The sequence below is a fragment of the Lycium barbarum genome, chromosome 8 (assembly GCF_019175385.1).
Source record: "Lycium barbarum isolate Lr01 chromosome 8, ASM1917538v2, whole genome shotgun sequence".
In the NCBI taxonomy this organism is placed as follows: domain Eukaryota; kingdom Viridiplantae; phylum Streptophyta; class Magnoliopsida; order Solanales; family Solanaceae; genus Lycium; species Lycium barbarum.
Window position 1 is genome coordinate 107,164,439 of NC_083344.1, and position 13,498 is coordinate 107,177,936.

At 35.2% G+C, this 13,498-nt stretch overlaps 1 protein-coding gene across 6 annotated transcripts; it reads left to right on the forward strand.

Moving 5' to 3' along the window:
* The first annotated feature begins 412 nt into the window (after positions 1–412).
* On the forward strand, positions 413–4,332 carry LOC132606572 (F-box protein At2g16365-like). 6 transcript variants are annotated; one of them, XR_009569981.1, is made up of 4 exons: positions 413–660; positions 2,254–2,376; positions 2,857–3,724; positions 3,813–4,332. XR_009569981.1 is itself a non-coding variant. In XM_060320146.1 (4 exons), the coding sequence occupies exons 3-4, from the start codon at positions 2,731–2,733 to the stop codon at positions 3,622–3,624; spliced, it is 771 nt and encodes a 256-aa protein (XP_060176129.1). In that variant the 5' UTR covers positions 649–660; positions 2,254–2,376; positions 2,606–2,730; the 3' UTR covers positions 3,625–4,332. The 6 variants fall into 6 exon arrangements, 4 of the variants coding, with proteins under 4 accessions (XP_060176127.1, XP_060176129.1, XP_060176130.1 ...); XR_009569980.1 differs by having other exon boundaries at positions 414–660; positions 3,833–4,332; XM_060320146.1 differs by adding an exon at positions 2,606–2,733 and having other exon boundaries at positions 649–660; positions 2,857–4,332.
* Positions 4,333–13,498: the final 9,166 nt, after the last annotated feature.

Here is a 13,498-nt window from a genome sequence, read left to right on the forward strand (position 1 = left end):
ATCGCTCTATTTGAGCTTACGTGACAGTATCTTATTTTTAATTTATTAAAAAAATTAAAATTTTCTTATATTTAAAAATAACATAACATAAATTTCAGAAAAAGATCATGTGTTTTAAAAGTAGGTTGCCCCCTAGCCAAACAAGTTGTTCACATACAATTAAATGAATAGAACAGAAAAAGGACAAGATTGAATGCCTGGTCAAAGCAAGATTTATTTTGAAAAAATAAAAGAAAGAAAGAAAGATTAAAATCATTAAAGTTTTTGCATAATCAATAAATATACTTCAAATAAGTAGGTAGTAGATATTTCCCAACTAGAAAACAAAATAATAATAACAAATACTATATGATGAGAGGCGACTTGAAATGGGAGAGAAAAATCAAAAGAAAGCTGAGCTGGAAGCCTCCAAGCCTCACATGATGACAAAACACATGTTTGTTCACTATTTTGTGTTCTGCTCCTTCGCATGACACCAAATTATCCAATGCTAATTCGATGGCTATATATTTACCCTTTTTGATTTTATTGCCGAGCAATTTTTTCTCTCTCTATATATATGCATAAATCAGTAGTAACGGTTAACCACTTCATAGTTCAATTTCAGTGGAGCTCTAAAGTTTCCTTCAGTTTCGACCTTACTGCCTTTTGCGAACAGAGGTCAGTTCATTTTGAAGTTTACTTCTTGTCAAACTATCAACTTCATTTTCTGTCTCTTCTATATGCTTAATAAAATACTCCCATCTGTTACAATTTATATGGCACAGTTCGGACATATAATCTTTTAAGTTTTTTTTTTTTTAAAATTATATATTAGGAAACTAATGACAAGTACTATAAGTCACAATAATTAATAATTTGACTCTCAAAATTCGAAAAGTGTGCATAAATTAGGACGGAGGTAGTATCCATTTTGTTGTGTACCAACGGTTTCATCTTTCATTTCTGGGTCTATTTTCCAGAGAAGTGTATAAAAGTACCAGAAATAATTGAGTAATTTTTTGTAAGTTGTAATTTCTTTTTTAAGAATAAGTTTGAGTTGTTATAACAACTACTACACGGACTCAATTTAGAGCCCGTTGGATGAGCTTTAAAAAAGCAGCTTACTTTTTTTAAGCTAATTTTTTTGGGCTTATTTTAAGCGGCTTATAAGCTGGCCAACCAAACACTCAAAAAAATCGAAAATAGCTTATAAGTTATTTTCAGCAACTTATAAGCTAAGTCAAACGGGCTCTTAAGCAAGTTGGGGTCGGTTATAAAATTCGTATTATTTTTGTCACTCTATTTAAGTCTTGTCTCAGCGAAATGATGAAAGTCATCACACTTGGGTGCCGATATAATTAGTAGCGGAGCCAATATTTTTATCAACGAAGGTCAAAATTTAAACTATTCACATGTAAAGCCAAAGATTCAACATATAATAAATAATATATATATATATATATATATATATATATATATATATATATATATATATTACATAAAAGAAATTATCTATCAACATAGTGTAGTTTTCAGTGAAGCTCCTCGGACAACTGGATGTAACACGTGGCGCACATCCAGACTAATTCTGTATCCAAAGATTTATTCTTAGTTAAAAGATTTATAGCCTGTTTGACCAAGTTTATTTTTTCTCTAAAAATATTTATTTTTTTAATAAGTGCTTATTTTAAAAAAAGTGAGGTGTTTGGTCAAGTTTTTGGAAAAAAAGAAGTGTTTTGGGGAGTAGCAGAAGCAGTTTTTCAGAAGCTAAAAAAATAGTTTTTGCCGAAAGGTACTTTTGAGAAAAATACACATAGAAGCACTTTTTAAAAGCTTGATCAAACACTAATTGCTGCTCAAAAGTACTTTTTAACTTAATTGGCCAAACACAAATAAAAAAAATAGTTTCAATTTTCTCATGTTTGGTGGGTTAAAATGTTTTGGCAAAATTTTTTTTCTAGAAAACAAGTTCCTTGAAAATTAGAAATATGATTTCCCCAGTGGGAGTAATAAGAAAAATAAGTTGCATAAATGACCACCCCAACACCCTCCATTGACCACCCTACCCCCATAATGTTTTCCTAGTTTACATATAAATGCTCTTGCTCTTGGGACAATATTTTTTTGCTTGCTTACCAACACCAGAAAAAGTAAGAAAACCATTTATTTCCTTCACACCGAACACACACTAAGTGATCATGACAGCCAATCTCTAACTTATTGGTGATAATCAACAAAGACTGAAGCTTCAAATTCTGGATCGTTTTGCAGGTTGTGAAGGAAAAGACAATATTGAAGACAGTAAGCCATCTGAAGTGATGTTAAAGAATGAATGTTCAGCTGCAACTAATACAATGTAAATTGGTGTGTTCCAGGAAAAGAACCAGCTTTGTGGTATGTACTGTTCTGATGAACAATGTCTAGGAATAGTCTTGACTAAAGCTCTTAACTAATATAAAGTGGTGTAAAAATCCTCTTTAGAATTTGTTATGGTCATGGTCTTTATAAGTCTAAGCTATCAAGGAAAATATGAAAGATCTTTCTAAGCTTTAGTCTGGAAGATATAGCAGCTGCACAGACTTATACTTTATAATGAATGTGCCTTTTCTACTGCCTTTTGCAGGTATAAACTCTTCCCCATTAAAGAAGGTATTCTTCCCCATAGGAGAAACCATGTAAATTCAGCAAACTGCAGTGCTCTATTATTTGTGTAATTCCAATAGTTTCTGCAGAGCAGTACTCTTGCAAATGGTACCATCAATTTCCCGTTTGACCCCTTCAGTTTAGATTCTCAATGCGAGTTTAAGGTTTAATTCACAAGCAATAATAAGTGCATCTCAATGCTGATCATCTGGTAATTCTGGTATCTTGCAGGTGAGTGGAATGGACCATATACCTACTCGTCAAGCACTTGACTGTCCCAAGAAAGAAGTTGGACATAAAAGCCTTAATACCACCGAAATACCTGACATAAACTTGGAGCTTCCAGCTCCTACCGACAAGTTGGAACCAACTTCTTCCAGAACTCAAAGTTTGGATAGAAGATTGTTCCTTGACCTTAACGAGCAGCCAAGTCCATTGAAAGCTGATATTTGCCCTGCGACGCTGCTCGATGAGGAACCTGGTAGCAGATGGGTCAAGCGCCTCAAATTGAGTGCTTCTAGATTCCTTTCTGTTGGAACAAAGAGCTCTAACCTTTCAGCGAAGTCATCTCATGAGAAAGCAAACAAGTCCCATAGCAAAATTTCTAGAGCTACCACAACTGGCTCAGAACTCGCAGCTGGTAAATTTCATGGTGAAGAATTGGTGGCTCATGATAGAAATCTAGCCTTAGCAAGGAACTCTGATGAGCAAGATTTATTGACTTCACTGTCTTGGGTTCAAAGGTGGCTTCATAATAGATCTGTCACTGCACAAAAGAGGCCTCAATCAATGGTGGTTTGTGAGCCTCAATGCTCAAAGTTGGAACTTGGTGATTTCCAGAAGAAACATTCCCCAAGCATTGCTGCCATGGCCCTCATGGGAAAGGCAATAACTTGTTTTCAACCATGTGAATTCCAAAAAAGAGGCCCCTATGTAGTTTGGAAAACAGTAGTTTCTGCAGAAACTCATAGCAGCAACAGTTACTGTGCTTCAGATTAGTCCTCCAGGCTATGCATGATGAGGAGAAAAGTGCTCTGGCTTAATAAGTGATCATGCAATCAATTGCATGTTGGAGCTTAGTATCGATTTATTGGTGCTAGTAAGTACATAGCTTGTTTTAGATTTGGCTTCTTTTGTCTGCTTAGACGGGATTATCTTTGTATATACCCAGTATGATGAGAATCCAGACACCTTGTTTCTTGAACAGGCCATTCATCTGGCTGCTTTCATCAGTGCATGCGAGGGATCTAGATGCTGTGGCAGTTACGTTCTAAAGCAGTTTGGTATTTTCTATTTGGCTAGTAGGCAATGAGATCACTGTACAATGTTCGTCGTAGTGGCTGAGATTCAGTTCATTGGACAGTTGAACCATGCCAGCTTTACTTTGTTGAAGGCACTGAGTGACCGCCTGCTCCTCCTCTGTTCAGCTTGTAGCAAGTTTCTCCCAGATTGGAAATCAACCAATAATGAGCCAAATCTGTTTTACTAGATAAGTAGTTCTCTTCTCATTTTTCATCCCATGTTTTAGTTGTTTGTAATTGTTCTTGCCCTTTTCACGGTATGCATCTTTTCATTATCATGTTGCATTCTCTCTACTTGCTTATAGCTTGGGCATTTTGGTGAGTGCAACATGGCCGACTGCTTGAAGAAACCTGGAATATTAAATCTTGAAAACATGCAGGTAGTATAAACTGAAGACTTAAAATATCTCTTTCTCGTCAACATTTTGATTCTTTACATTATCCGTCACTAGTGTAAAAGTAGTGTTTGTTCATACAATTAGGAAAGCTGGGCTCTGGTCTAGATATCAATATGGCTCACCCGTGCATGAAGGGTTTCTCAGTTGGAGTTATGCAGTATGCAGCATTTCCTAACATATTTTTAAAAAAACACTGTTTCCACCCTCAGACTGGATTCCAGAACTGAAAAGATATGATGGTCTCTTCATGTTTTCAGTGCTTGTCTGAATAGTGTATTTACTTATAAGAAACAAATGGTACACTCCATAATGTCTGTAGTCTACATTTCAGTGCTGTAGAAAGTGTCAGTAAATGAATTCCTGGTAATTTGCCCCTTGTAAGTCAGCAAGATTAAGTGCATGATAAATCAAGAGCCATGCTACCTACTACAGCTGGATAACAGAGAAATAACGTTACACTATGCCACCATTCTTTCTAGATTCATATGATTGATTGGTCTTATGCTTTAATGAAGTGCATCTGTGAAGAAAAATTCACTTCTGATGCCTTATAAGATTCAGTGGAAAAGCTAATGGAATTTCCTGCCTCCTTAATACATGTTGTTGAACCCTCAGACTCATCGATAATAGGTGCACAATAAGTATCATCATAAGATTACATTTCTGATAAGTGATAACCCTTATAAGATGAGAGTTTTGTACAGGAATGAAAGCATTGTTGGCATAGTCACCACTATTCTCCAGAAATAGAAAACCTATTGAAGTTATCTTGCATGTATTTGGCTCTTCATATCACAGCTCCATCTATAATTGTGGCGTTCTCTGGATAGTTATCAGTCTGCTTCTTGAACACCCTGAGTTTCAAAGGGAAGTGTGTAGTTGCTAAGAATATAACTTGAATATGTCATCAAAAAAGAATATAACTCGAATATGTTTACCATTTGAAAACTTGAGATGCGTAAAAATAAGCTCACAACTTTATTCATGTTAATGGCGTCCTTCCTAATCTTTGCAGTTTTGTCGATAATACAGTTCCTATACCAGGAAAGCCACAATCATCTTCTCAGAATTATTTTGTCTTTTCAATTTCCTGACATAGTCTGTCATATATGCCATGTCCATTTACCTTTTTTTTTTTAAAAAAAAAAAAATTCTCCAATGCCAACTGGTATCTTGGCCTCCACCAGTAGAGAAGGGCCTCAGTTTCTGTGTGGTAAATGGTAGTAGTCCATTTTGTACAAGAAACATGTACTAAAATCAAGGATAAATTTTGCTAGAATGTCGAAAATGAGTGCAGAGTTGTAGGTTCTTGATCTTCAATGCATTTAAGAAAGAAAAATCAGAGAGTTATGTCTTAAAAATATGCAGACCTTCAGTTCAATGCAATAATCTGTGTGATCTTTCATTTTTCAAAGTTATTCTCCATCATACTTCAATTGGATTTCATTTGTCAAAAGCTTTTTGGTTAAATTTGATGCCCGAAATTGTGTGACTCGCACACTTGACACTGCTAGTGGGTCTATATTCTAAAACATTTCAATAGTATATTATACTACATTTATAATATTGGAAATTATTTGGACATTTCTCCTAGTTTGTATATCTAGTTGATTCCGTGCATATGTGGCTGTGTAGGTATATATGCTGTAGTAGCGTTTAGTTGGCATAGTGGCATCATATAATACACCCTTAATCAAACGTCTAATAGAAGTTGTTACACAGTGATAGCAGAAATCCATAAATCCACATGATGATTATATTCAACATCTTCGCAAAATCAACGCTATAGACATTGAGATATATTAAAATAAGTTCAAATTTCAGCTTCACAAAGCAGAAGCACTGGACCTCGACAGGAAAGTTCAAACTCATTTTCTCCAGCGTTGATTAATCTTAGGTTTCTCTTCCTAACTAAAAAACATTGTTTGAGTGAAACTTTGGTGTTCGAATCTAGCAGTTATAGTAGTAGATGAAGACTCGTGAATACTACAAACATTTCATTGACCAAAAATGGGGATTAAGTGAATTCAAAATCAAATTCAATATGAAACAGATTCGAATGCTTACCTTCGTCAGGCACGGCATTTTAGAGAAGTAAAAAAGTTGAGAAAACATTGACAACCTGCTATAGCAGGTAAATTTTACTTGATAGTGTAAAAAATTTGTACACTGACTATGCACATAACTTAAGCTCCTCAATAAAATCAATGACTAAAGTCAAAATTTAATATAATTTCACAGGTATTTTTAATAAGATTCCTGTACTTTTTTCGGATTTCACTCTTTTGACTTTTTTTGGATGCAAAGCTATAATATTATTATTTTAAGGATGAATTCATTTGGACAATCTTTTTTTAATGGGTAAATAAAGATAATTGATTTTAAAAAAATGAGTTTCAAACGGAATATAAACCTGTCATAAAAAAAGGAGAGCAAATGTACTAGAAGAAGGAAAAATTAGAACAACCAGGTAGATTTATGTATTAACTAATGAGAAATAGAAACTTAACCTAATTTGCCCATTCATTTAACATCACCAACTAAAATCTAAGAAAAAATAAATTTTTTTATTTATGATAATTAGAAAAATTATATATTATATGGGATAAAATACCATTTTCAAGTATTTTTAATATAAAAATTCATAATTTTCTTGTATAGTGACATAGAACATTAAATATACTTTTTATATTTTTAAGTTCTTATTCAATATCTGAATTACAATTAATGTTGTTCTTCAGCAAACGTCTTCTTATAACCACTAGAAAATTATTATGTGTACCCAAAAGTTACAATTAATATTTAGAAAAATTCATTATTTTCTTATATGATCATGACATTAGGAATGTAGAAATTTTCTTTTCAAAGTTTAAGTTTTTAGTTAAATACCGGTAGAATTTTGTATCTTTGAATTAAACTACGTAAATCTCCCCATCTACCAATAAGATTTTTAACAACAAGAACCATGATATTGTATTCCAACAAATAATAAGACATGCGATACTAACTTTTTAAATACAGAGGTATATGCTATAAACACGTATTAATAACTAGGTATCTTATAATAGCAAAGTTTTTGGTGCATTTATGCTTTAGTGACCTTATCTTGAGACAACCGTGACCTTCGTCATATGAAGGTAAACTTGAGCAGTAAAACCTGTAGAGGAGGTTAGGTCATTGTAATTCCAACCGCGGCGACCATAGTTTTCAAAGCAAGGTAACTAGGTCCGAAACAAGTTTTTGCATTCTCAAAAGCATCGACGAGGCGAATTTTAACAAACCCCATTATTGTTAACAGAGAAAGAACTTCAGTATTTGTTCTTAAGAGAGAGCAGATGAATGTTTTGAACAGAGAACATAATAGTAATAAAGTGGTTTATAAATAGGTTAGTGTGGCATGTGGAGTTTTGGCGGGAGAACAATCTGTTGGAATTTTTAGTGGGAGAACAATCCTCACTAATCCACCTTGCCACACATTTTCATGTTTACACCAAAATATATTAATTTATCATAGTTAAATGATAAATTAATGATAAATTATGATAGTGATAGCATGTAAGCACACGTGTCATGTATTTGTTAGATGAGTTTAAACACTGAGCTTGAACAAATTTTTACCATAGAGCCACGGCCCACGAGTCCAACTACGGGACATGATGAAATGTCCGGTGAAACAGTCCTTAGCCTTAAAACTCTAACAAAGTGCTTTCATTTCAAGTTTTTTTTTTTTTTTTTTTGTATTGCATAATCGTCTCTGGCCTAGTAAGCACACCTGCACTACTAGCACCTTCCTCTAATATTTCCCATTTCTTCATCATATAATAATTTCATTTTGGTTAGCTACTCTCTCTATTATATATCGAAAATTAATTATATGATCATCAAATCAATAGTTTTTATATATATATCGCTTTCCCTAATAATAGTCATCTATAATCTCACGTGGGGTTCCCAAATTTTATAGTCGCTGGTCCATCGGAAATGCTTGCCGTCACGGAAAGTAGCATTAGTGAAATACTACTAAAGAAGAAGCACTTTTTATGGCCCTCCAAAATGCACTAGGTTTGACATATCCTTCCAACTTCTAGTTCTTATTTTTTTACTTTCGAAACACTTAAAAAACACTTGTATTGGATACTTCTATTTTTTTTCAATTTAAAAAACTAACAAAGTTCTGCTACATTTTACTTTAAAATAATTTTAAAACAGAGAATATAGCTGTAAATTTTTCCATAGAAATATAATACCAAATTAGTTGTAATAAATGTCAGACGATAAAATAAGATACTGAAAATTTGATTATATCTTTGAAATTCATTGGATGTTTTAACTGCTTTCGATGCATCATTATATTCTTAGTTCTAAACATGCAATGTACGTAGTGATACAAGTGAATAAGAGAAAATAAAAGTTGAGCGCTTTATCAAATGATCCAAGCAACATCCAGCTGTTTCAAGTATAGGTGATGTCATTGTCATAACGAAATTCAAAACAAGAAGAATATAGCGTACAGATATTTTATGTTGACTGACTCAATAAAGCATACCGTATATAGAAAGGGTTTGCGAGAGATAATGCACGCTAACTGAATTAATTATTGAAATATTTGACAAGGCATGAATTCGGATCAAAGTTACATATGACCGTTATCTGCATCTTAAACTACATTGACTGCCTTTATGATACTGGGGTCAAGAGTCACTTCACAAATCAACTCTACGAGTCATCAAAAGAAGCAAGAAAAATAAAGCAAGAGCTATCCACCCAAGGAAAGTAGACTGAAGAGGGCATCTTTTCAGGCAAGAGACAAAGCAATTTGTGTTCTTGAACTGGCATGCATGTATTTTCATGGTTAGAGAGGGACTCGAGAGAAGAGAGAAGCAGAAAGCAGTGAGCTAATGTACAACTTAATGACAATGGAAGACTTTTTGAACTAGAAGGCCTTTTCAGTCTGATGATTGATGATGCTAAGAAGATAGGTGAAATTCTAATAGAGAAAAATACATAAAATCCCCCTCAAACTTGTCGTCAAAACTCAGTTTAACAATTTAACTTTACGGGCGTTTTTTTCAACCCCCCACCCCCCCCCCCCCCCCAAATCTCGTTCAAAGTATAATTTATACCCCCTTAAGAGGTGACTTGGCAAAGAAAGTGTATACTTGAAAGCGCGTGAGATGAAAAAATAATGCTTAAAACTAATTAACTTGTCCATTTGTCATTTCTAATTGGTCATTATACAATTATTACACTTGATATATTTTTTGGGAGGCAATAACTGTGAATTATTACCATACCAAAACAAAGTATTTAAAAACAAAAGAGCATCCAGAAGTCTTAACCATCTGCTAGGAAAGATGTTAAGAGCTCCAGACCCCAGTGAAAGCCAAAACAAAAAACAAAGAGTATGTAAACTAAGTACATAACCTATGAATCAAACCTTGGCAATGCCTAGCCTTCCTAGAACCTAGAACCAATTCTAACCTCTCCTTTAATTTCTTTTTGATCTGTGTAATGACAAACTCTATATTTACATTTATTTGCCTAAACTGTTTCCAGTTTCTTGCTTGCCAGTTATGGTAAATTAGAGCTCCATACGTAGCAGCCGTTATTTCCTTCTTGAATTGCCTCCAAGCTCTTCGTTTTATCCAACCCAAGCTCTATTTAGCATTTAATCTTGGTATAGTCACTCCCATCCAATTAGTCAGCCCAGTTCTAACTGCATTCACCCATTGACACTCAACAACCATGTGCAGTTTTGTCTTAGCAACGCTATCATCACATAAACAACAATCATCATCTTCCATCGGTATGTTCAACATGTGTAGTCTCTCCTTAGTGAGTAATCTCCCCTGATATGCCAACCACACTATGATTCAATGCCTAAGCAACATAATAGAGCTCCACATCAATTCTGCTTCACGTAATCTATGAAGTGGCCCCAACATTGCATGATAACTGCTAGTTATGGAATAAGAGCCATTTGAAGTTAGTAAATAATGCCCATTGTGTTACCATTGTGCCATCACATTCTTTAATGAATTTAACTTCTTTCAATTCCAACAGTGATTCTCTTTGTTATTTTATCAACCAGTTAATGGCAATCTACTTTGTTCCATTTCTTTGAGGATAAGGGAGTTCCTAAGTATCTAATAGGCAGTGTACCTATTGAAAACCCAGTACTATCCAAAATCCTTTCCTTTGTAGCATCATCCATCCCAGCAAGGAAGATATTGGATTTCTCCAGATTTGCAACTAAACCAGTCACTGCACTAAAATGTTGAAGAGCCTCCATCACCCTCTTAGTAGAATCCCTGTCACCTTTACAAAACACCATCAGATCATCTGCAAAAATCAGATGTATGAGTTTAGTGGACTTACACATTCGGTGGTAACTGAAGTTTGATAATTCACTCATCCTTCTAAGAGTCCTTGTCAGATTGTCCATGACTAGCACAAATAGCAGAGGGGACATTGGATCTCCTTGTCTAAGACCTCGCTTTCCTTCAAAATATTCAAACCCTTCTCCATTGACCTTAACAGTGAACTATGCTGAAGTTACACATGTCATGATCAATTGAACAAAGGATTGTGGAAAGCCATAACCCAACCGTGCTTCTTCAATAAAATCCCAACTAACCATGTCATAAGCCTTCCTTAAATCAATTTTCATCAAACATCTTGAACTTATTTTCCTGGTGTAATGACTCAATGGATCATGACATATCAGGACATTGTGTATCAAGGATCTCCTTCAATAAAAGCTGCTTGATTACAAACCACCACTACTGCTATAGCTTTCCTCAGTCTCATATATATAACTTTGGAGATGCACTTGTAAATTACATTACAACACGAGATATGTCGAAATTAGCTAGCATACTCTAGTGCATCCACTTTAGGAATCAGGGATTAAACAATAGAATTTAACTGAGTCAGGAGCTTACCATTTGCAAAAAATTCCAGAATTGCTTGAGTCACTTCCTCACCAATAACTCCCTAAGTTGCTCTGAAGAAGCCACTACCATAACCATTTGTCCCCGGGCTATCGTTTATATCAATACCAAACATTGTTGCCTTAATGTCTTTCTCAGTATAAGGTTGTATCAGTTGCAACTGTTGGACAGTGGACAAGACATGTCCATTCCTTAGAAAACTCCCACATGCTTAGTTCTATGCCTTTCTTTGGTGTCAAGTAAATTTTTGTAGTATTCCACAAAGATGTTTGCTATTGCTTGCTGATCATTATGCACCACATCATCACTATCCTTCATTTGTATGATAGTCTGTTGTAACTTCATGTGTTTAATGACTGAGAAAAAATATCTTGTATTGTCATCTCCAAGTTTAATCCAAGTTGTTTTACTCCTTTGTTGTAGAAAAATCTCAGCCAAGTATGAAAATCTCTTAAATTTTAGATATTGCAGCTTTTCTTGCTCTTGTAAAGTTATGTCCAGAGGCTGTAGGTGTAATGCAGCCTGAGCTTGAGCAAGAGCAAGCCTATCCTCGTCTGTTTCAGTAATAATATTCCTCAAATGTTGTCCATTCAGGTCCTCAATCTACTCTTCATATGTTTCAGCTTCCTTACCACCCTAAACATCTTACACCTCTCAGCACCATGATTCCACTCCTCTTGCATTATGTCTAAGAATTTTGGATGACTTGCCCAAACATTGCAATACTTGAAAGCAGGTCTGGTTCTTCTTGGACTATTTAGAAGGGCGATTTTCACTGGGTTGTGATCACTCACACTTTCTGGTAAGAAATTAGCAAAAAAAGCAAACATATTTGTCAACCATTCATTATTGATAAACACCCAATCAATCTTGGAAAATACTCTAGTGTCCCCTCTGTCATTCCAAGCAGAGGCGGACCCATGTGTAAAGTTTGGGTGCTCCGGCACCCATTAAACTTAATCACGGAGTGTATAATTGTATAGAAAATATAAAGGAAACAGATATAAATAGTTAATAGAGCACCCCCGAACTCAAAATTCCTGAGTCCAGCACCCCCGAACTCAAAATCTTGGGTCCGCCTCTGATTCCAAGTGTATTTATTCCCTTTCCTGGGCATCTCCATCAACCCACATGCTTCCACGCAAGTATGGAAGTCTACTATTTCAGCCATGCTTACTGGATTTCTACCAATTTTGTCATCACTATTCAAAACTGAGTTGAAATCACCCACGGTTAACTATGGTAATGAATTCCCTGCATTCAGATCTTCTAAATATCTCCACAAACTCCTCCTTTCATCTCTCGTGTTGAAAGCATACACCGCTGTCAAGAGATAGTCAATGTTCAAACTGCAATTTTTCACCTTACAAGTAATAGCTTAGGCACAACTACTAATAGGCACCACCTGAAAGTAATCTGGTTGCCAAGTTATCCACACTCTACCATTATAATGGTCTCCAAGGTTAGTTATGTATTCCCAACCTCCAAACAATTTACTAGCCACCTTATCCATATTACTAGCTTTAATTTTTGTCTCCACTGGTCCTACTAAAGTAATACATTCTTTATTACAAAAGAGTTTGACCTCCTTTTGCTTGTTAGGGGCATTCAAACCTCTAACATTCCAGCAGAACACACTATCCATTCCCAGAGAAAGGAACATCCTTCCCCCTTTTCCAACTGGATTCTTTGCCACTTGAACACCTTGCCCTGATTTGTTAAGTACCTGAAGAGTATTCTGTTGAATCACTGCCTGTTGTTGCATTGCACCTTGCTGAACATATTGTTGCTGCTTATATAGACTTCTTGAAGTATTTAATGGTGTAACCCATCCTACAACAGTTTGCTGTAAATGTGATTGTTTATCCCCAGCTGCACCACTAGTTCCCCCAACTTCCTGATACTTCCCAGTAGTTACAACACTCTCAGTTTGCTTATCAGTGGCTTTTGCACCACTTTCTGCATTCTTCTGCTTTTCATTTCCCCCTTGTTTTCTTTGTGTTGCTCTTCTCCCTTCTCTGATCCCGTGGAGAGGGAATTTGAGGTGGAAGCTTCTACTTCCTACAACTCTCTTCATTATGCCCAACCTTCGTACAAAAAGTGCATAGTGTGGGTTCTAATCATACTGCACCCATTGTTCAACCAAATCCCGTCTTTCATTCTTAAAAGAACACCTTATCTGGCAGTTGTGTTTTTATTTCAACTTCAATCAGTAGCCTAG

Excerpts from the sequence above, each read along its gene's own strand:
- LOC132606572 (XM_060320144.1), top strand. The coding sequence starts at position 2,311 with ATGAATGTTCAGCTGCAACTAATACAATGTAAATTGGTGTGTTCCAGG. Across the intron at positions 2,377-2,856 it reads GGAAAAGAACCAGCTTTGTG|GTGAGTGGAATGGACCATAT; the intron begins GTATGTACTGTT and ends GGTATCTTGCAG.